The sequence below is a fragment of the Aristolochia californica genome, unplaced genomic scaffold (genome assembly GCF_029961685.1).
Source record: "Aristolochia californica isolate CCGP_79_NKW_82.1479 unplaced genomic scaffold, dmAriCali1.0.hap1 SCAF_12, whole genome shotgun sequence".
NCBI classification, from domain to species: domain Eukaryota; kingdom Viridiplantae; phylum Streptophyta; class Magnoliopsida; order Piperales; family Aristolochiaceae; genus Aristolochia; species Aristolochia californica.
This window is the reverse complement of record NW_027181793.1, coordinates 4142859-4163199: the sequence shown is the minus strand read 5'-3', so window position 1 is coordinate 4163199 and position 20341 is coordinate 4142859. Positions and strand designations below refer to the sequence as shown.

The window sequence follows — 20341 nt, the reverse complement described above, 5'->3', positions numbered from 1 at the left end:
TATTTTCTTGTATTTGGTCTCACATTCCGAGATCTGCAAATTCGGCAGCAGATGTGCTTGCCAAGTAGGGAGCATCCATTCAACATCTTGTTGTTAGGGATCTTCTCTCTTTTCCTTTGTAAATTTTCGCCTTTTAATGCAATATATCTTTATAAAAAATAAAAAAAATAAACAGATGATGGAACTGATGTACCCATTCCTTGAACTGAGGATATGGATCCAGCAACCAAGGTAACATGCGGAATCATAGTAGTCTCTTTTAATTTAGAAAATAATGAAGACATACGTGACATGTGAGTAGTGGCACCTAAGTCAAGAACCCAGGTAGAGGAAGGACACACATGTAGAGTTGACGTACTTGAGCTAGCCAGGGTAGGTGTAGGAGTGAAGCTAGAGCCATAGATGCCAAAGTAGAAGCACCAGTCAACTATGCCATACAACACTAGCTGTTGCATCTCATCTGATGCTCCAGGTGCAATATGCACTATGGGCCTAGTAGGTGTCTCTGTAGTCTCATGATAAGAGAATTAGCCCATGTGGGCTTGCCAAATTTGGCCCAACACTTATAAAAAGTGGTTGGTCCGTCCATAATGGATACACTTTCTATTCTGCTTACTACCACCATGCCCTCAACCTCTGCCTGATTGTCTCTACCTCTACCCCTTATACTACTACCTTTACCTTTAAAAGTTTTTGTGGATCCTAGAGTGTTCAAGGCAAACATAGGGACACCTATAACAACTTTATCCTCCTGTGAAACAATGGCAGATTTTGCACGCAGAACTCTGTTATATGCAGTAGAGAGAGATTGAACATCCTTGGAAGCATCCTGGAATCAGAGGTGGAGTCGGCATGTGTAGACGTCGGGAGGAGCGAACCCATTTCCCCTCTCGTCTTCAAGCATCGGTGCTTGGGGTCGGTTTGCTCCTCTGATATCCTCGTCTGCGGAGGAACCCCGACCTCCTCCAGGGAAGTTGGTTGGCGAATCTCATACCTCCCTCAGTCTAGAGTCTCTGACAACGAGGAGAACGCAGCCGCGACGATGCAACAGAGGCACGATGACTTTGGCAAAACTATGGTGACGGAGGATGATGGGCTTTGGAGTACGGCAAGAGGTAGAAATACAGAGAGGAAGGAAAAATGTAATGTGTGGGATTCATCATGGGTTTGTGGAGATTCTGATATTTCTCTTGAATTGATATCAGGGCAAATCGAAAAGGTAATTCGTTTAACCCTTAGAAATGGGAGAAGAAGATCTTTTATTTCGATTCCTATGGCGATTTCAGATTTCGTCTGATGCTTTGAGGAAGGTGAAACGGTGAGAGTACTAATGCTCTGGGAGATTCGAGTTGGAGATATTTCCTTCTCCCTCTCTGTGTTCCGAAAGAAGGGGATAAGGGAGCTTAAGATTATTTAGAGGAGGGGGATGCTCATTATGGTGCATGTTTACCTCCCGGAGGTTTTTGGATCCTCCCCGTTGGAAAGCATTGTGAGAAACTATCTCAACCATCAGAGAAAAATGTGCGCATGTTTACCTCCCGGAGGTTTTTGGATCCTCCCCGTTGGAAAGCATTGTGAGAAACTATCTCACCCATCAGAGAAAAATGTGCGCATATCCCACCGAAGAAAACTCTAACTTCTCCGAGCACCCATCCCCCCCCTCCAGAAATGACGTCCACCACTTCCCCTTCCTTCTGAATACCAGCCAGAGAGCGAGATTACAACCTCCGACATTGAGCCTTACCCACCCCACCACTTAGAACCCCACCATACATTTGCCCTCCGACACTTTCTTAACGGGAAGGAAGGCTTTGAGCCCAGTTTTCATCGTGGCAACAAAATCTGATATTTGGAATAGCATAAACCTTGCACCTTGGATCCGTGATAAAATCCAAATTGATTACTTGCCCAAAATAGCATGGATGGACTCTCGAAAATGGTTAGTTTTTCTCAAATCGATGGAGGATGTTGATGCTGCTCTTGAAACTGAGAAATGGGAGCAAGAAGAAGAGATGTCTGCGTCGAAGTGGGAGGAGACCTCATTGTTTTGTCCTCTCGGACAATGGGTCTTGTTCAGAGGTTTGCCGATCGAGCTCTGGTTGGAGGAGGTGCTAAATCATATCTTCAGCTCCTTCGGAAACTAATCCAGTGGGCGGGAAACACGTAAAAAAAGACAGGCTGGATGTGGCAACGGCTTTCGTCGCCCCAAATTCCCGATGGACCGAACCTCTTTTTTTTGAAAATCATCTACGGCAAAGATTTTGTATGGATCGAGGTTTCTTTCAGGGAACTTTGTATTCTGAGTTCGTCGGAGAGTCGCTGGCATCGAATGGGATGCTTCTCCCCTTAGTGTTCACAAACATGTCTTCCCGACGAGTCAACACCGAACCCACTCAGCACGATCCTCTTGCTCAAGTGAGTCAACCTCGCTACCGAGTTCAGACTTGAATACTAATTCAAATTTGAATTTTCTTGTGAGTTCTTCAAGGTTTGCCCCCTCTGTCATGGTCCCGGATACCGAGACTATGCCCTCAGAAATATCAATTTTGAATCCCATATTTCAAAAAGAAAAACTTGGCTCCACGTCAGACTTCCCATCCAACCCACCTTTCCCGAATTCCTATGTTGAGACATCACGCATATCCACATCCTCCTTTTTTTTTAAATTTTCAAAAAAGCGCTAGACTTGTCACGTACAGAAAAGTCCTTTCAAAAACAGCTGTACTTCCACTTTGTCTCCCTCGTCCCAAGACACCCTTGCATAGGGCTCGATGTCTTGGGGTGCGCAGTCAAACTGTCACCAGCGCACTGAATGTCTCGAGATGATGAATAGTCGAAATACTCACCTGAGTGAGCTGCCTGTCGTACAAAGTCCTAATCATGAGGTAAGCCTCCCTACCATGCTTCATCTCAAGGTCGTGGGGAAGCCCACTCGAGAGAGAAACTACCAGCTCCCGTGGCTCGAAACCTCTAACACCGAGAATACTGGGAACCCTTCTGTGACAAGTCTTCCGCCCATTACCCACAATGGCCTTTTCACCTTTCAGAACCCACTTGATGGGTCACCCCACATTGAGAAACACACAGAGGGGAAAAATAATAATATTGCTGACGGTGTCCCCTTCCCCTCAAGCTCTGCATCTTTCAGCGAATGACATTCCCAACTTCTAGGAAATACCTACGGTGATTCCAGCTTCAAATATAATCATGTTGAGCAAGACTCCTCTCTGAGAACAGAAATGGCGTTGCCTCCTACCTCACCTTCTCACCCACACATGGAGTTTGGAAACCCTGACCACCCCGATTCTGAATTCACATCTGAAATCACCCCTCCCCTACACTTTGCATCTTCCCCAGTCCTAGCTACTTACCAAAGAAGAAGTGCAGTTAATCTTCGGTTTCCTGAGAGAAATCACAATACTCCATCCTCCCCTTCTCCGAATGAAAGATCGTCTCGTCTAGTGGAGGAACTCTTTAAGTTGAACGTCACAGATATGATGATGAGACGTGGCATCAAATGATGAATTTGGCATGCCTTGTGGGAGTTGTCTATAGGGTCAGCTGCTTGGGGACAGCGCTGCGCCGGGAGTCCAAAAAAAGGTAACAAATGATCTTGTTATCTTGGAATGTTAGAGGAATTGGTGCTTGTCGGAAGTGCAGCATGATATCTTGCTTCTTCTCTCAATTAAGCCCTCTATTGTAATTCTTCAAGAGACGAAATGTCATGAGATGACCAATGACATTGCTGAGGAACTTTGGTCATGTCCTTCGATAAAGTGGGTGGCGGTAAAAGCCATTGGTCACTCTGGTGGCATCTTTGTCGCTTGGGGCTCTGCGAATTTTGATTCTCTCAACGTTACTGAGGGTCGCTTCTCATTGGGCATCCATCTCCGAGATCATTCCTCCGGTAGAATATGGTGTGTGGGTGGAGTATGTGGCTGGACTAGATATCGGGAGAGAAACATCTTTTGGAATGAGCTCTGTGAGCTTAATTAGACATGGAGATTCCCTTGGCTATTTGCCGGTGATTTTAATGCTAATCGCTATTGCAATGAGAAGAAGCCACCGGCTACTTGCATATTTGCCTCAATGCGGGGCTTTTCAGACTTCATTGGCAGATGTGGTATGGATGAGATATCTCTTTCCCGGAAGAACTATACTTGGTCTAACGGCCAACAACAACCAATTCTCTCGAAATTAGATTGTTTTTTGGCTTGTTTAGATTGGTTGCAACTTTTCAGAAATATCTTTGGAAGGGTGCTCAATAAGGTTGGGTTTGACCACTGGCCTATCATGCCGACCACCTCTTTTGAAAAATGAGGATCTTCTCCTTTTCGCTTCAAAAACTCATGGTTGATTGAGAAAAATTTCGAAGCTCTTATAAATTGATGGTGGATTGAGGGTCCAAGCTTCGGAAGAAGGGTGGACTTTCCCTCTAAAGTTGCGGTTCATAAAAGGAAAAATAAAGAAATGGGCCACAAGTTGTTGTGCCTCTTTGGGTGCCGAGAAGGCTTCTCTCCTCTTTGGGTGCTGATTTCTCTTCCCATGTTTCTCTAAATACAAATCTCAATACTATCCTGCATAAAGAGAGGATCCGATGGAAGCAAATGGCCAAATTTAAATGGCTAAAGGAAGGAGATGCAAATACTAAATTTTTCCATGCCGTCGCATCGACAAGAAGGAGATCCAACCGAATTACCCCATTATGTATAAATAATGAGGTAATGTCGTGTTGGACCTCGATCACTAATGTGTGATTTAGTTTTTGACAGATTTATATTTGGTGGAGTGTCCAAATCGGCCAAAGGTTCAACACATCAGTTTCTCTTGTCTCTCTCCAACAACTGCCTCTTTGTTAGAATCTCCTTTTGTGTTGGAGAAATCGAGCGTGTCGTTTTAGGCATGGAAAGTGATAGGGCCCCAGGCCCTCATGGTTTTAATGGAGATTTTTTTAAAAAGTTTTGGTCAAGGCCCAAGGAGGATATCACTGCAATGATACATGGTTTCTTCAAGAATGGCATCACCTTCCACAACATTGGCCCGTCTTTTATCACTTTGGTTTCGAAGAAAGCCAGTGTTGAGAAGCCAGAAGACTTCCGGCCAATTAGTCTTGTTAAAAGTGCCTGCAAAATCATTGCTAGAATTTTGGCTCATTGGTTAAAAGCTTTTCTCCTGATCGTCATCCACAGAGGACAAGGCACTTTCCTCAATGGGAGAGAAATCCTATACTCCACAATGGCAGCTCACGAACTTATTGATCACTTTCGGTGTAACAAGGATTTGAGAATAGCCATCGAGCTCAATCTGGAAATAGCTTTCGATAGAGTAAATTGGATCCTTCTTGATGAAATAATGAAAAAAATAAACTTTAGCGAAAAATAGAGATTTTGGATCAAAAGTTGCGTGGGCTCGGCCTCCTTCTCACTCATTCTCAATGGCTCGGACTGCGGCTATTTCAAAGGGACCAGGGGGATCAAACAAGGTGATCCACTCTCTTCGCTTCTGTTCAACATGGTAGCGGAATTCCTCTTCTCTACATTTTATTCGGCTGTTAATCTTGGATGATCCCCCCTATTAGTCTCCAACAAGCTTTTAATATCCCCATCCTCTAGTATGCGGATGATACCATCATTTTTGGGATCGAAAATATGGAAGGAGCTAGAAGGATCAAAGCGGTCTTGGGACTTTTTGAATTATCCTTAGGGCAGAAAGTTAATTGGGGGAAAACATCCCTCATGGGATTCAACGTCAGGCCTGAACTCCTTGCTGATATGGCAAATCTCTCTGGCTGTACAACAACTAACCTCCCAACCACTTACCTAGGACACCTTTTCAATGGTCGCATAAACCAAAATATATGGAATCCTGTGGTGGAAAAGATTGAGACACAGCTTGCAACCTGGAAGGGGCGTTTTCTCAGCAAAGCAGGAGGCTCATTCTCCTAAAGTCTTGTATTGCGGGCATCCCGAACTATGCATTGTCCTTTATGCCTTGCCCCACCTTCGTATGTAAAGTCATGGATAAGTTAAAAAGAAGATTTCTCTGGAGGGGATCGAGAGATGTCTTTAATTATCATTTGGTTAGATGGGAGGAAGTTTGTTTGCCCAAGCGCATGGGAGGTTTGGGGATTCGGAAATCGAAGGAAATGAACCAAGCTTTGCTCCTAAAATGGATCTAGAAGTTCAACACCATTACTTCTAATCTTTGGCAGGAACTGGTTCTTGTTAAGTTTGGTAGTCCTACTCCATGGTGGACTTCAAGTGGTAACCGGAGATACCCAATTTGGAGATTACTATACTTCTTCCAAAATTCTCCTCAACCAGTAGATTTTATGTTGGAAACGGCAGATCCTTAAAATTTTGGGATGATTGGTGGGCGGGACTGAAACCTTTACAGACCTCGTTTAGGAATCTTTTTCTCCTTTCTTCACAAAGGGTAATATTGGTAGCCGATGCTTTTGAGGGGGATAGTTTGAGCTTGCACCCCAGAAGGGGTCTCCGACACTGAGCTTTGGAGTCAAGCAGAGGGATGGATTCTTTGAACTATGTCAGAATAAGACCTTCGGTGGCGGACAAGCTCATTTGGTGGCCTGACAAAAGTGGTATATTCTCTGTCTTTTGCATACAAATACATCAATGACTGGCATTTAAATCAAAGGGAGCATGAGATTTTCTTTGTATGTCGTCTCTGTGCACCACCAAAGATAAAATTCTTCATGCACAACGTTTGCCAAAGAAAGATTCTCACGACAGATGTGCTTTGACGAAGAGGCCACTCATCTATTGACACCCTCTGCCCTCTCTGTAACATAGAGGCTGAAACAACCAGTCACATCCTGCTACAATATCCTTTCTTGTGGAATGTTTGGACTTCCATTCTTTGCAAGATGGGGCTGCAATTCTATATGCCGGCAGATCTGATCTCCTTCACCAAGTCGCTCATAGGTATTCCTCTTCTTGGTCTTGGAAAGCTAATGATCTCTGCATGTGTTGGTTTCATTCTGTGGGGGCTTTGGAATGAACGCAACTGCATGCGTTTTGATGCTAAATGTAAATCCGTAGTAAGAGTCGTTGACCATGTGTCTGGCCAAATCTCCGCTTGGCTTCTTACTAAGAGGCCCTTTTCCTCCTTTGTGGGCTCCTCTATCTGTGAAAATTGGAACAACATAGCAAAGATGGCGATTGGAACCAAGGTCTAAGTCATGCAGGAATCGACTCCTCTGGAGCCTGGTTTCCTAAAGTTGAATTTTGATAGTTCTTCTCTTAGTAATCCCAGGATTGTTGGCTTTGGGGGAGTTATCACGGATCCCTCTGGCAATTAGTCTTTCTTGTATGCTGGCCCATTAGGCATTTCTGACTCAACGTCGGCTGAGCTCCACGGTCTCCTCAATGGGTTTTGCGATTTCAGAGACAATTGCAGTGGTCCGCTCCACATTGAAGGTGACTCGAAGGTGGTTATTGGTTGGTGTGATTGTGCTTACACTCCCCCATGGCGCCATTGGGACATTTTTCAGGAGATTCTAGAAATTGCCTCACTCTTCTCTTGTATTTGGTCTCGCATTCCAAGATCTATAAATTTGGCAGCAGATGTGCTTGCCAAGCAGGGAGCCAACCCTGCAACCTCTTGTTGTTAGGGATTTGCTCCCTCTTCGTTTGTAATTTATCTTTGTTAATATATATACATCCTTTTCAAAAAAAAAAAAAAATAGATAAAGAACACCCCTGGAAGCTAGAAGCTGTGCTTGGACAACATCAAATTCTGGTCCTAATCCATCTAGAAATTTTGCAATGTGTACTTGTCCATGCTGCTTTCGTGTTTCCCTCTAATAAGTAGGAAAGGGGTGAAAAACATAAATCTACTGCAGTATTCCAATTAATTCACTATAATACTATGTAACAGATTGTTGACCTCGTTTGAGGCTAAACATCTTGGCATATAACTTATATACCCTTGACAAATTACTTTCTTGAGCATAAATAGACTCTAAAGAGACCCACATCTCCTTAGCTGTGTCACAGTTGATAACTCGATTCATGACCTTGGAATCAGTACTTTTAAGTAACCAAGTCATCACTTGTCTATCTTTAGCTTCCCAATCATCATTTAGTGGGACCGGGGGATCATCTCTAATGAACTTAGATTTTTTCTTGCCTTTTAGGTATATCTGAACAGATTTTTGACCATACAAGATAATTCTGACCAATTAATCTTTCGAAAATAATTATGATTGTATCTTTTCCATCTGAATTACTGGATTCTCTGGAGGGAGTAATTACTTCACCAGAGTCTGCCATATCTGTCACTAAACAAGCACAATTAGCCAAATAAAGCTTCGATCACAAGATAGGTGCTTAGGGTAAGTGGGCCCCACTCCTCAAGAAATTGGGTTTGCAGGTATACTTTAACAAAACACCAGAATATATGATTTTAATCACTCACAATTGCATATCATGCAAAAACTAGGGCTGATATCACCTGCCTAGTGGGTGATGCAGCAACAAAGCCCTGTATTGGTCTGCGCACCTGAAAAATGGGAGTTTCCCAAGTCAAAAAATCCCTCTAGGACTTTATCTTAGTATTAGACTGCACCTAATAGCAGTAAAAACCAACAACCTAAAGGTTTTGGCAGAAAAGAATGGGAAAAATCAATTTGTTTTTATGGAAATCTGTCAAGACCAAACCTCAACAATCCCTTATTCTGAATTTGTTGACTTCAATAGAAGAAGGCTTGAATCCTATACCTAGAACTCTGGTACCATGTCAAAATGAGTGAAATTGAGTGTTTGAGAGAGAGGATGTGGGAGAGAAGAAAAAGAGAAGAGATCCACAAGAAACTGCACTCCTTGGGGATCATGCACGACCCCCGGTCCTTATTCAATTAACTTTCAATTAATAACAGCATTGCCCCTAATTAGTTAGACTTTACATAATCCCTTATATCTCCCTTTTGACTGACTCAAATTACATCAAATTTGAACTACAAATAAAGTTAAACATGCTGAACAATAAAATGTCATTTCCAGAAATTATAGCTAAGGTAAAATTACCAAAATCCCCTTCTACTCATTTTCTAAAAGCTTGCTTTGCCTTTTTTTTTTTTTCTTCTTCTTCTTCTTTTTATTTTCTTATAATTTTCTCTAATTCTTGCTAGATGATTAGTGTCCTGGCCTTTTCTATAGTTTGTGGTTCGTTGCCAAAATGTGCTATTTAGCAGTGTCTCGCATTACTGAGCATTTGCATTTGTTTTAAGCCAAGCATATTCTTTTTCTTTTTGACCCACAAGATTGTGCTATTTCATTTAAAGCTGAAGTTTCTTCCTTTCATTGAACTGTATTTAACTGATTTTGCTATTCATTAAAAGCTGAACTTTCTTCCTTGCATGGAACTCTATTTTAATGGTTGTGAAACCTGAACCAGGTCACTATGCCTAGGGATGCACTACATTATGGAGGAGTAGAACACCGAGAATTACATAATGCATATGGATACTACTTCCACATGGCTTCCACTGAAGGGCTCCTAAAGCGAGGAGGTGGAAAAGACAGGCCTTTTGTTCTGTCAAGAGCATTTTTTGCTGGAAGTCAAAGATATGGAGCAGTTTGGACTGGAGATAATTCAGCAGACTGGGATCATCTTAAGGCATCAGTCCCTATGGTTCTTAATCTTGGCCTTACTGGCATGTCCTTTTCTGGTAAGTGTTTTGATAGAATAACACGTGTGTTATCTATATTGTTGTTTTAGTGTTTTACCATTTTGTACTGCTGTAATTCAGTTATTGTTACTGCTATAACTTATTTGATGTAACTACTTGTAAGGCTCTGCATTCTACTATAAAAAGTTCATCTTCACACGTGAGAATTATCTTGACCTCAAAATTTTCATGGTATCAGAGCTCTCACTTTGGCTCCCTCGAGGTAGAATCGAATACTTTGCTTTTCTCTCCTATAGCTTCTGCTGGAGACTCGTCCTCTGTCTCCATGGTTCTTGATACTTCTGTTTCTTCTTCTTCTTCTTCTACTTTTTCTACAAGTTGAACTCAATTTTCCAAATTACTTTGTCTGGAAGTTGTTGAACCCAAGAGTCCCTTGGTGAATGAGAGCTATGGTGACGAGAACCAGAAAACACAAATAGGAAAAGGGTAGACAAGAAAGAAATTTCAGAAGAGTAGTGACTAAAATTTCTTCTTCTTCTTATGCGTGGCTGGCAACCTCAAGCAACAGGTTTCTGTCTGGCACATGTCCCACGCTTCAGATCTCACCCAATGAGTCACACAACTTTGGGATCCACTCTGAGTGGAACGGAAATATCATTGAGAGGGTCGAAGATATTACCCATAGCTCTCCCCTCCCAAAATGTTCTGCATCTTTTGGTGATTGGCATACCCAGCTTCCAGATAACACTCACACAGAGCTCATCTACCAAAACAACTTTGCCGTACAAGATACCCCTCCTCAAAGAACCGAAATGGCATCGCCTCCCACCTCCCCCTCTCACCTTCATCATCTCGATGCTGCGTCAACATCTGAAGCCATTGCTCCCGTGCACTCGGCCTCTTCCCCTATCCTAGCAACCTACCAAAGAAGAAGGCGTCGCCAGGAAAGCACTATTCATCACGGTGAATCTAGTTTGACCAAACCTAGGCCTCATGAGACCTACTTCCCTCCCCGAAATGAAAGGTCGTCTCGGCTAGTGGAGGAACTTAAGCGTGACAAATATGATGATGAGACGTGGCAACAAATGATGAACTTGGTGCGTCTCATGGGAGTTGTTTATAAGGGTCAGCTGCCGGGGGACAACACCACTCTGGGAGTCCAAAAGAAAGGTAACAAATGATTTTGTTATCTTGGAATGTCAACGGAATTGGTGTGGCCCGGAAGCCCGGTATGATTTCTAGTTTCTTATCTCAGTTTAAGCCCTTATATTGTGATTCTCCAAGAGACGAAATGTCAAGAGATGACTGATGCCATTGCCAAGGAACTATGGGCATGCCCTTCAATAAAGTGGGTGGCAGTCAAAGCTATTGGTCATTCCGGTAGCATTTTCGTTGCCTGGGATTCCACTAATTTTGATGCTCTCAATGTTATTGAAGGCCGCTTCTTTTTGGGAATCTAGTTTCGGGACCACTCCTCTAGTAGAGTATGGTGGGTGGGGGGAGTTTATGGCCCTACAAGATATAGGGAGAGAAGGTTTTTTTGGGAAGAGCTTTTTGAGCTCTATCAGTTGTGGAGACTCCCCTGGCTATTTGCGGGGGATTTTAATGCTCTCTGATTTTGCAATGAGAAGAAACCTTCGGCAAATTCCATATCTGCTTCAATGCGGGGGTTCTCATATTTCATTGGAGGTTTTAGTCTTGACGAGATATCTCTCTTTGGAAAGAACTATACTTGGTCAAACGGCCAACAACAACCAATTCTTTCAAAACTGGACCTCTATGGCCTGCCCTGATTGGTTGTAGCTTTTTGGCAATGTCACTGGACGGGTGCTCAACAAGGTGGGCTCTGACCATTGGCCTATCATGCTCTCTTCCTCCTTCGAAAAATGGGGGCCTGCCCCTTTTTGAATTGAAAACTCATTGCTCTTTGAGAAATTTTTTTATTCCCTTATAAATGAATGGTGGGGTGAAGGTCCAAACTATGGTAGGAGAGAGTGGGTTTTCCCTCTCAAGCTACGATTTTTAAAAGGAAAAATTAAGGAATGGACGACAAGTCGTCGTGCCTCTTTGGGTGCCAAGAAGGCATCTCTCCTCTCTCCGATTGCGGATATTGACCTGGTGGAGGAACAAAAGTATTTATCTCCTGTTGAGTTTACTTCCCGAAATTCTCTGAATTCTGAACTTAATACTATACTACATCAAGAAAAAATTCGATGGAAGCAAAGAGCTAGATTTAAATGGTTGAAGGAAGGCGATGCCAACACAAATTTTTTCATGCCATCGCATCGAAAGGAGATCCAACCGAATTACCTCATTATGTATTGATAATGAAGTAACATCGTGTCGGACCTCAATCACTAATGTGTTGGTTCAGTTTTTCTCAAATCTATATTCGGATGAATGTACAAATAGGCCAAAAGTTCAGCACATATGTTTCTCTTGGCTCTCCCATGTAGCAGCTTCCCTATTAGAGTCCCCTTTCTCAGCTAGAGAAATTGAGCGGGCTGTACTTGGTATGGAATGTGATAGGGCTTCAGGCCCAGATTGTTTTAATGGAGATTTTCTGAAAAGGTTCTGGCCACGGCTCAAGGAGGACATCTCTGATATGATTCATGGTTTATTCATGAACAATATCACTTTTCGCAGCATCGACGTGTCTTTCTTTACCTTGATCCCGAAGAAGTCCAGTGTTGAGAAACCAGAAGACTTCCGACCTATCAGTCTAGTAAGAAGTGCATATAAGATCATTACAAGAATTCTAGCGCATCGGCTAGAGGCCATGCTCCTGATCGTATCCACCGTGGGCAAGGCGCTTTCCTGAAGGGGAGAGAAATCCTCGACTCCATTATGGTAGCTTATGAGCTTATTGACCATTTAAGTTGTAGCAAGGATCCAAGAATCACCCTCAAGCTTGACCTAGAAAAGGCTTTCGATCTTGTTAATTGGGTACTCCTTGATGAGCTAATGGAGAAAATGGGTTTCGGTGCAAAATGGAGGTTTTGGATCAGGAGTTGCGAGGGCTCGGCCTCCAATTCTCTCATCCTCAATGGTTTGGTTTGCGGGTATTTCAAAGGGTTCAAGGGTATCAAGCAGGGTGACTGGCTCTTTCCGCTTTTCTTCAATATTATAGCAGAATTTCTCTCATCGATATTTTACTCGGCTGTGAATCTTGGGTGGCTCCCTCCTACTAGTCACCAACAGGCTTTTAATATCCCCATTCTACAATATGCATATGATACTATCATTTTTGGGATTGGTAACATGGATGGCACCGGAAGGATGAAAGCAGTCTTGGGACTATTTAAACTAGCCTCGGGGCAGAAAGTTAACTGGGGGAAAACTTCCCTCATGGGTTTCAATGTAAGTCTTGATCTACTTGATGAAATAATCTCTTTGTGTGACGAGGGACAGCCAGCGGGGTCCAGATGGCACTCCCACATGCCCACCACACAGCTCCAGCACAAGAGAAGGCAATGCGCATACGGCAGAGGAAGCGCGTATGGCAGCCATTCAAGTCTGGGAAGCAACGTCAGCAAGCCTAGCACACAAGGCTGAGCCAGTCGCATGCAAGGCAGCGCACCAACAGACACGCAGAGGCGGGTCGAAATGGGGTTACGTGCGGCAAGGACTCCAAGCGCACGCGCGCAGCGAGGACTCCAACCGCACGCGCGCAGCGAGGACTCCAAGCGCACGCACGACAAGACTCCAAGCGCACGCGCACAACAAGACTCCAAGCGGGGCGCACAGCAAGGCTCCAGGTGGGGCACGCGGCAAGGCTCCAGGCGGGGCGCGTGCAGGACTCCAGGCGGGGTGCCTGCAGGACTCCAGGCGGGGCGTGCGTAGGACTCCAGGCGGGGCGCGTGCAGGACTCCAGGCTGGGCGCGCGCGGCCAGGCGCCAGGAGACTCCAGAAGACTCCTGAAGGCGCCAGAACGCACCAGAAGGCGCCAGAAAGCACCTGAAGTGGAAATCTTTGGAACTAAGGGGTTTTCTGGGCACCTCTAGAACTTTCTAGAGGTCAGGGACAACAACCAGGTTTCTAGCAATTTCTAGAACCTTCTAAAGGCAAGGGAGGAGGCTATAAATAGGAGGGGCCTCTCCCTTTGGAAAGCATTCTGATTCTTGAGCATTCTTTGCATTCATTGCTCTCCAAGTGTATAGAGAGTTTTAGCCTTCAATAGGGTTGAGCTTTTCTCTTCCATCTCTTTGGTCTTTCCATTGCCCCTTTGTCTTGTAACATCGAGTGTGGGAGGTTGGGAAGAAGGTCCGAGGCACAAGGAGGCTGACTAGTTCTTGGGAAGAGCTAGGCCGCACGGGGTAGATATTCCGCTTGGCTAGACGGACTTAGCCAAAATCTAACTGCGTGGCAACTGGTATCAGAGCAGCATTTCCAACCATGGCATCCACGAGTGGCGATGTAGCAGCAAGAGGTATGGAGTCACCCTCTGAAAACAATGTACGTTTTTGCGATTTCGAGTCCAGACTTGCAAGCATGGAGGATCAGTTTTCAAGGCTGGAGGAGTATGTGAACGACCTTGCACATGCACGGTTACCTGTCCCGGAATGGTTCCAAGGGTATGAGGACGATGTGCACAGTGCTATGGCCGTGATGTGAGCCGAAATCAGGAGGGTCGACGAAGAGGTCAAGACCCTTGCGGGAGAAGTTCGGGCGAGGCTCACCCTATGCGAAAGAGCCCTTGCGAATGGAGGAGGTTCGCAAGGGGGTGCAAAGATCAAGATACCGGAGCCGAAAGCCTTCACTGGAAAACGCGACCCAAAGGTAATAGACAATTTCCTTTGGCAAGTGGAACAATATTTCAATGCTTCGAAGTTAACCAGTGAAGAAGCCAAAGTCAGCACTGCATCTATGTTCCTTGCGGAAGATGCTATACTTTGGTGGAGGAGAAGGACTTCGGGCGAGCAAGGAGATGAAGCGCCGGTGGAGACCTAGGAGGACTTCAAGAGAGAACTCCAACGCCATTTCTTTCCGGAGGATGTGGACTATCAAGCTCGAAAGGAGTTGCGTGCCCTTAGACAAAAAGGTACAATTCGAGAATATGTCCAGGCCTTCACTTCACTCATGTTGTGCATTCCTCGTATGTCCGACGAGGATAGACTCTTTTCATTTTTGGCTGGGCTAAAGTCTTGGGCAGAGACCGAACTTCGTAGAAGGGAGGTAAAGTCCTTGGCTTCAACCATAGCCACGGCTGAAAGGTTGACCGAGTATGAGCGAAAGTCAGAGGACAATGCTGCTCGGCCAAACAAGGACAACTTCTTCAACGGAAAGAAGAAGACGAGGCCAGAGAAAGAAAAGGATTGGACCGAACCCACCAACACTCGCCACACCAACAACAAGAAGAAGGATGATAGAGGTAAGCCCATCAAACTTCCTCTAAAATGCTTTATTTGTGAAGGGGAGCACATGTCCCAAGAAGGGAATGCTAATGCTAGATGATGCCCAATCTGAGAGCGAAGAAGAGGAACCACGGATGGGGGCTATATCGTTGCTCAATGCTGTCCGGTCGAAGGAGGCAAAGACGAGTGCCAATGAGGTAAGGCCAAACCGTAATCTTCTCTACTTGGATATCCTTATCAATGGATTCCAGGTCAAGGCCATGGTAGACACGGGAGCTACTCACAACTTCGTTTCGGAGAAGGAAGCGAGGCGCTTGAAGCTCAAGGCTACAAGAGATAGCAGCCGGATGAAGGCCGTGAATTCCGCTGCAAGAGAGGTCTCGGGTGTAGCCAAAGCCGTTTCTACCAGTGTTGGAGAATGGGTTGGGAAGCTGGACTTCACCCTTATACCCATGGATGACTTCACAGTCATTCTCGGCATGGATTTCCTCACAACTTGTAAGGCCTTCATTTTACCATCACTGGGCGTAGTAGGCATCCTTGATGAGGGAGGGGCTTGTGTGATCAATGGCTTTAAGACCAATGTAGGATCAATCAGTGCCCTCCAACTCAAGCGCAGGTTTAAGCAGGGCCACCCCACCTACTTAGCTGCCTTTCGTGAGGAAAAAGAGGAGATGGCCCAGGAGATACCCAAAGAGGCGACGGGAGTCTGGAACAAGTTCGAGGATGTCATGTTGAGAAAGGCAGAGAGGCGCCAGTTTCGGTACTGCTGGGAGAGACAGCAGGGAGGCGCCTGTTCCGGTACTGCTGGGAGAGGCAGCAGTGTGGCGCCAGTTCCGGTGCTGCTAGTGAAGGCAGCAGAAACGTGCCAAATCCGGTGCTGTCGTGAGAGGCAGCAGGGAGGCGCCAGTTCCGGTGCTGCTGGGAGAGACAGCAGTAAGGTGCCAATTCCGGTACAGCTCGAGGAGGCAGCAAAAAGGCGCCAGACCCGGTGCTGCTGGCAGAGACAGCAGAGATGTGCCAGTTCCACTGCTGCTGGGAGAAGCAGCAGAAGGGCGCCAGTTCCGGTACTGCTGGGAGAGACAGCAGAGAGACGCCAGTTCTAGGAACTGCTGGCAGAGGCAGCAAGAAGGTCACATTTGGATGGATGTGTCAAAGCTGCAAGCCAACCATGAGGGGGTGGCGCATGTTGATAGCGTGCAGACGAGGACGTCTGCATTATGGCGGTGGGAGTATGTGACGAGGGACAGCCAGCGGGGTCCATATGGCACTCCCACATGCCCACCACACAGCTCCAGCACAAGAGAAGGCAATGCGCATACGGCAGAGGAAGCGCGTATGGCAGCCATTCAAGTCTGGGAAGCAACGTCAGCAAGCCTAGCACACAAGGCTGAGCCAGTCGCATGCAAGGCAGCGCACCAACAGACACGCAGAGGCGGGTCGAAATGGGGTTACGTGCGGCAAGGACTCCAAGCGCACGCGCGCAGCGAGGACTCCAAGCGCACGCGCGCAGCGAGGACTCCAAGCGCACGCGCGCAGCAAGACTCCAAGCGGGGCGCACAGCAAGGCTCTAGGCGGGGCGCGTGCAGGACTCCAGGCGGGGCGCGCGGCAAGACTCCAGGCGGGGCGCGCGTAGGACTCCAGGCGGGGCGCGTGCAGGACTCCAGGCTGGGCGCGCGCGGCCAGGCGCCAGGAGACTCCAGAAGACTCCTGAAGGCGCCAGAACGCACCAGAAGGCGCCAGAAAGCACCTGAAGTGGAAATCTTTGGAACTAAGGGGTTTTCTGGGCACCTCTAGAACTTTCTAGAGGTCAGGGACAACAACCAGGTTTCTAGCAATTTCTAGAACCTTCTAAAGGCAAGGGAGGAGGCTATAAATAGGAGGGGCCTCTCCCTTTGGAAAGCATTCTGATTCTTGAGCATTCTTTGCATTCATTGCTCTCCAAGTGTATAGAGAGTTTTAGCCTTCAATAGGGTTGAGCTTTTCTCTTCCATCTCTTTGGTCTTTCCATTGTCCCTTTGTCTTGCAACATCGAGTGTGGGAGGTTGGGAAGAAGGTCCGAGGCACAAGGAGGCTGGCTAGTTCTTGGGAAGAGCTAGGCCGCACGGGGTAGATATTCCGCTTGGCTAGACGGACTTAGCCAAAATCTAACCGAGTGACACTTTGGATGTAAACATTTAGCATCCCATCCACTTACCCTCATCCACTTACCCTCTTCAATGGTCACTCTCCTAAAGTCTTTGGAACCCTATGATGGAAAAGATTGAGACCCGTCTGGCATCCTGGATGGGCTGTTTTCTCAGCAAAGCAGGAAGACTCACTCTCCTAAAGTCTTGTATTGCAGGCATTCTGAATTATGCTTTGTCTTTTATGCCTTGTCCCGCCTCCATTTGCAAAGGCAAGGATAAGTTAAAAAAAAGATTTCTTTGGAGAGGACCAAGTGATGCCTTTAAATATCATTTGGTTAAATGGGAGGAGGTTTGCTTACCTAAACAGATGGGTGGGTTGGGGATTCGGAAATCGAAGGAAATGAATCAAGCTTTGCTCTTAAAATGGATTTGGAAGTTCAACACTATATCTTCCAATCTTTGGAAGGAAATGGTAAAAGCCAAACTTGGTTGTCCTTCTCCATGGTGGATTTGGGGAGGTAATCGGAGGGGTCTATCCCTAATTTGGAGATCGATATATTCTCTTATTCCGGCATTCTCCTCTGATAGCAAATTTTATGTTGGAAACGGCAGATATTTAAAATTCTGGGAGGATTGGTGGATAGGACAGGAACCCCTTCAGTCTTCGTTTAGAAATCTTTTTCTCTTATCTTTATAGAAGGGAGATATCAATTGCAGAAGCTTTTGAGGGGGATGGATTGATCCTGCACCTCAGGTGGGGTCTTTTTGATACCGAGGCATTGGTGACTTGCAGGTTGATGAAATCTCTTCATTCTTTAAGACTGAGGCCTTCAGAAGTTGACAAGCTGATTTGGTGGCCAAACAAAAGTGGAATCTTTACAATATCCTCCACTTACAAACTTATCAATGGTTGGCATCTAAATCAAAGTAATCATGAGATTTTCTTTGCGTGGCATCTTTGTGTTCCACCAAAGATTAAATTTTTTCATATGGAGTGCCCTATAAGGAAAAATACTCACGGCAGATGTGCTCAGAAGAAGAGGCCACCTTGTTATTGATCCTCTCTGTCTCTTTTGCAACTCAGAGGTTGAGGCAGATCTGATATCTTTCAGTAAGTCGCTTGTTGATGCCCCCTTTCCTAGGCTTGGAAAGCTTATGGTCATTGCTTGCACTGGCTTCAAATCCTCCCCCCCGTGGGTGCTTTGGAATGAGTGCAACCGCATGCGATTTGAGGCTAAATGTGATTCCGCGGAGAGAGTAGCCGAGCGTGTTTTGGGTCAAATCTCAGCGTGGCTTCTTACCAAGAGGCCTTTCTCTTCTTATGCGGTTTTCTCTATCCGCGACAACTGGAGTTTAATGGCAAAATGAGGTTTGCATCCATGGTTCTAGTTAAGTAAGACTGGACCCCCCCCGAGCATGGTTTCCTAAAGTTGAATTATGACGGTTCCTCTTTTGGCAATCTTAGGATTGCGGGCTTTGGGGGAGTTATCTCAGATCCCTCTGGAAACCAGCACTTCACGTATGCTGGCCCGTTAGGCATTGCTAACTCAATGTCGGCTGAGCTCAAAGGCCTCCTTTATGGGCTTTGCTTTTCAGAGGCAATTGTATTGGCCCTCTGCATATTGAAGGAGACTCAAAGGTGGTAATTGGTAGGTGCGAGTATGCTTCCTCTCCCCCATGGCACCATCGGGACTCTTTTAGGGAGATTCTTGAAATTGCTTCTCAATTTTCTTGTATTTGGTCTCATATTCCGAGATCTGCTAATTCGGCAGCAGATGTGCTTGCTAGGACAGGAGCAAACCTTCAATCTCTTGTTGTTAGGGATTTGTTTCTATCCCCTTTGTAATTTTCTTTGTCAATATATACATCTTTTTGAAAAAAATAAAATAAAATAAAATAAAATAGATTTCTTCATCTTCTTTCTTATCTTTTTCTATTGAACTCTAGAGCCCCATGATCAATGAGACTACTGTGACAAGAACCAGAAAACACAAATAGGAAAAAACTAGGCAAGAAAGAAATTACACAAGGGTAGTCAATAAAATTTCTTGCCCCTCAAAACCTTAGTTTATTATATGGTTTTACATACTAATCTTAATCCTGAGTTGAGTTGGAATTATAAACCACTTATCTTTTCATGCATAACATTCCTCATTCTAATATGATTTTTCATGCTTGAACACTCCCCTTCAAGCTGGATAATATGGTTCATACATTCCCAGCTTGTCATAAATTGGGAGAACACAACCAATTATATTGATATAGTAAACACATCTATTTAGAAGGAATCTTATGCCTTAGTTACCACTTGGAAAATAAATCTCCTAGGGAAAGAGAAAGTCAAAGTGAAAGTGAATTGCAGCGTGATCTACTTTCCCTAAAGAATATTTTTTTTTTTTTTTTGTGTTAGTGTGCTATATGAAAAGTTTAACCTTTTTGTGTTAGTGTGTTATAAGAAAAGGAGTGAAATGAGACAGGACTCAAGTCCAGCCAAACTTGGCGGTGACCATCCTTTCATCCCTTAGAGAAGTTCCTTTGTTTAAAATAATGTCATTCACTTTTCTATATTGACAACATTGCCATTACCTCCATTTTATTATTAAATTGATAAAAATAATAAAAGCTAAAGTAAACATCAACATGAATGCATGGAATAATAAATAAATTTACTATTCAACATCAACATACAATATCTTAATGTGAAGGCGGCGAGAATGCGGCGATCCCAACCACTGGCGACAACGAAGACGACGACTTGGGCGGCGCCAACGGTATTGAAGGTCCTTCTGCCGACGATCGGAAAAACCCCCAATCGAGGAGAAGACGATGAAGATGGAGATTGGTGCACGGCAAGAGGTCGGAAATCCGGGAAAAAAGGCACAAGAATGGAAACAGAAGCAGTGTGGGTACGCGGAAACTCGAAAATCTCTTTGGAGCTCAAAGAAGGGAGATTCGGAAAGATGATTCGAATCACAGTGGAAAACGACAATCGACGCTCGTTCGTTTCCTTTCCGGTAGCTGCAGTTGTGGATTTCGCTAACTGTTTCGTCGACGAGGAAGAGTCGAATGCCCCTCGTCTGCGGGAGATTAGAGTCGGAGAACTCTCCTTCTCAGTCTCGGCATTCCGAAAGAAAGGAATGAGAGAGTTGAAGATCATCCAATGCAGAGGATTGTTGATAATGGCTCGAATCTACATTCCGGAAATA

The 20341-nt window shown here is 45.1% G+C and overlaps 1 protein-coding gene across 1 annotated transcript in view; it reads left to right on the top strand.

Moving 5' to 3' along the window:
- Positions 1-20341, top strand: part of LOC137945910 (probable glucan 1,3-alpha-glucosidase) — a 76734-nt gene that overhangs the window by 8457 nt on the left and 47936 nt on the right. The window contains exon 2 of the mRNA XM_068791999.1: positions 9418-9691. Coding sequence (XP_068648100.1) covers positions 9418-9691 — 274 coding nt within the window. The remainder of the gene's footprint in view (positions 1-9417; positions 9692-20341) is intronic.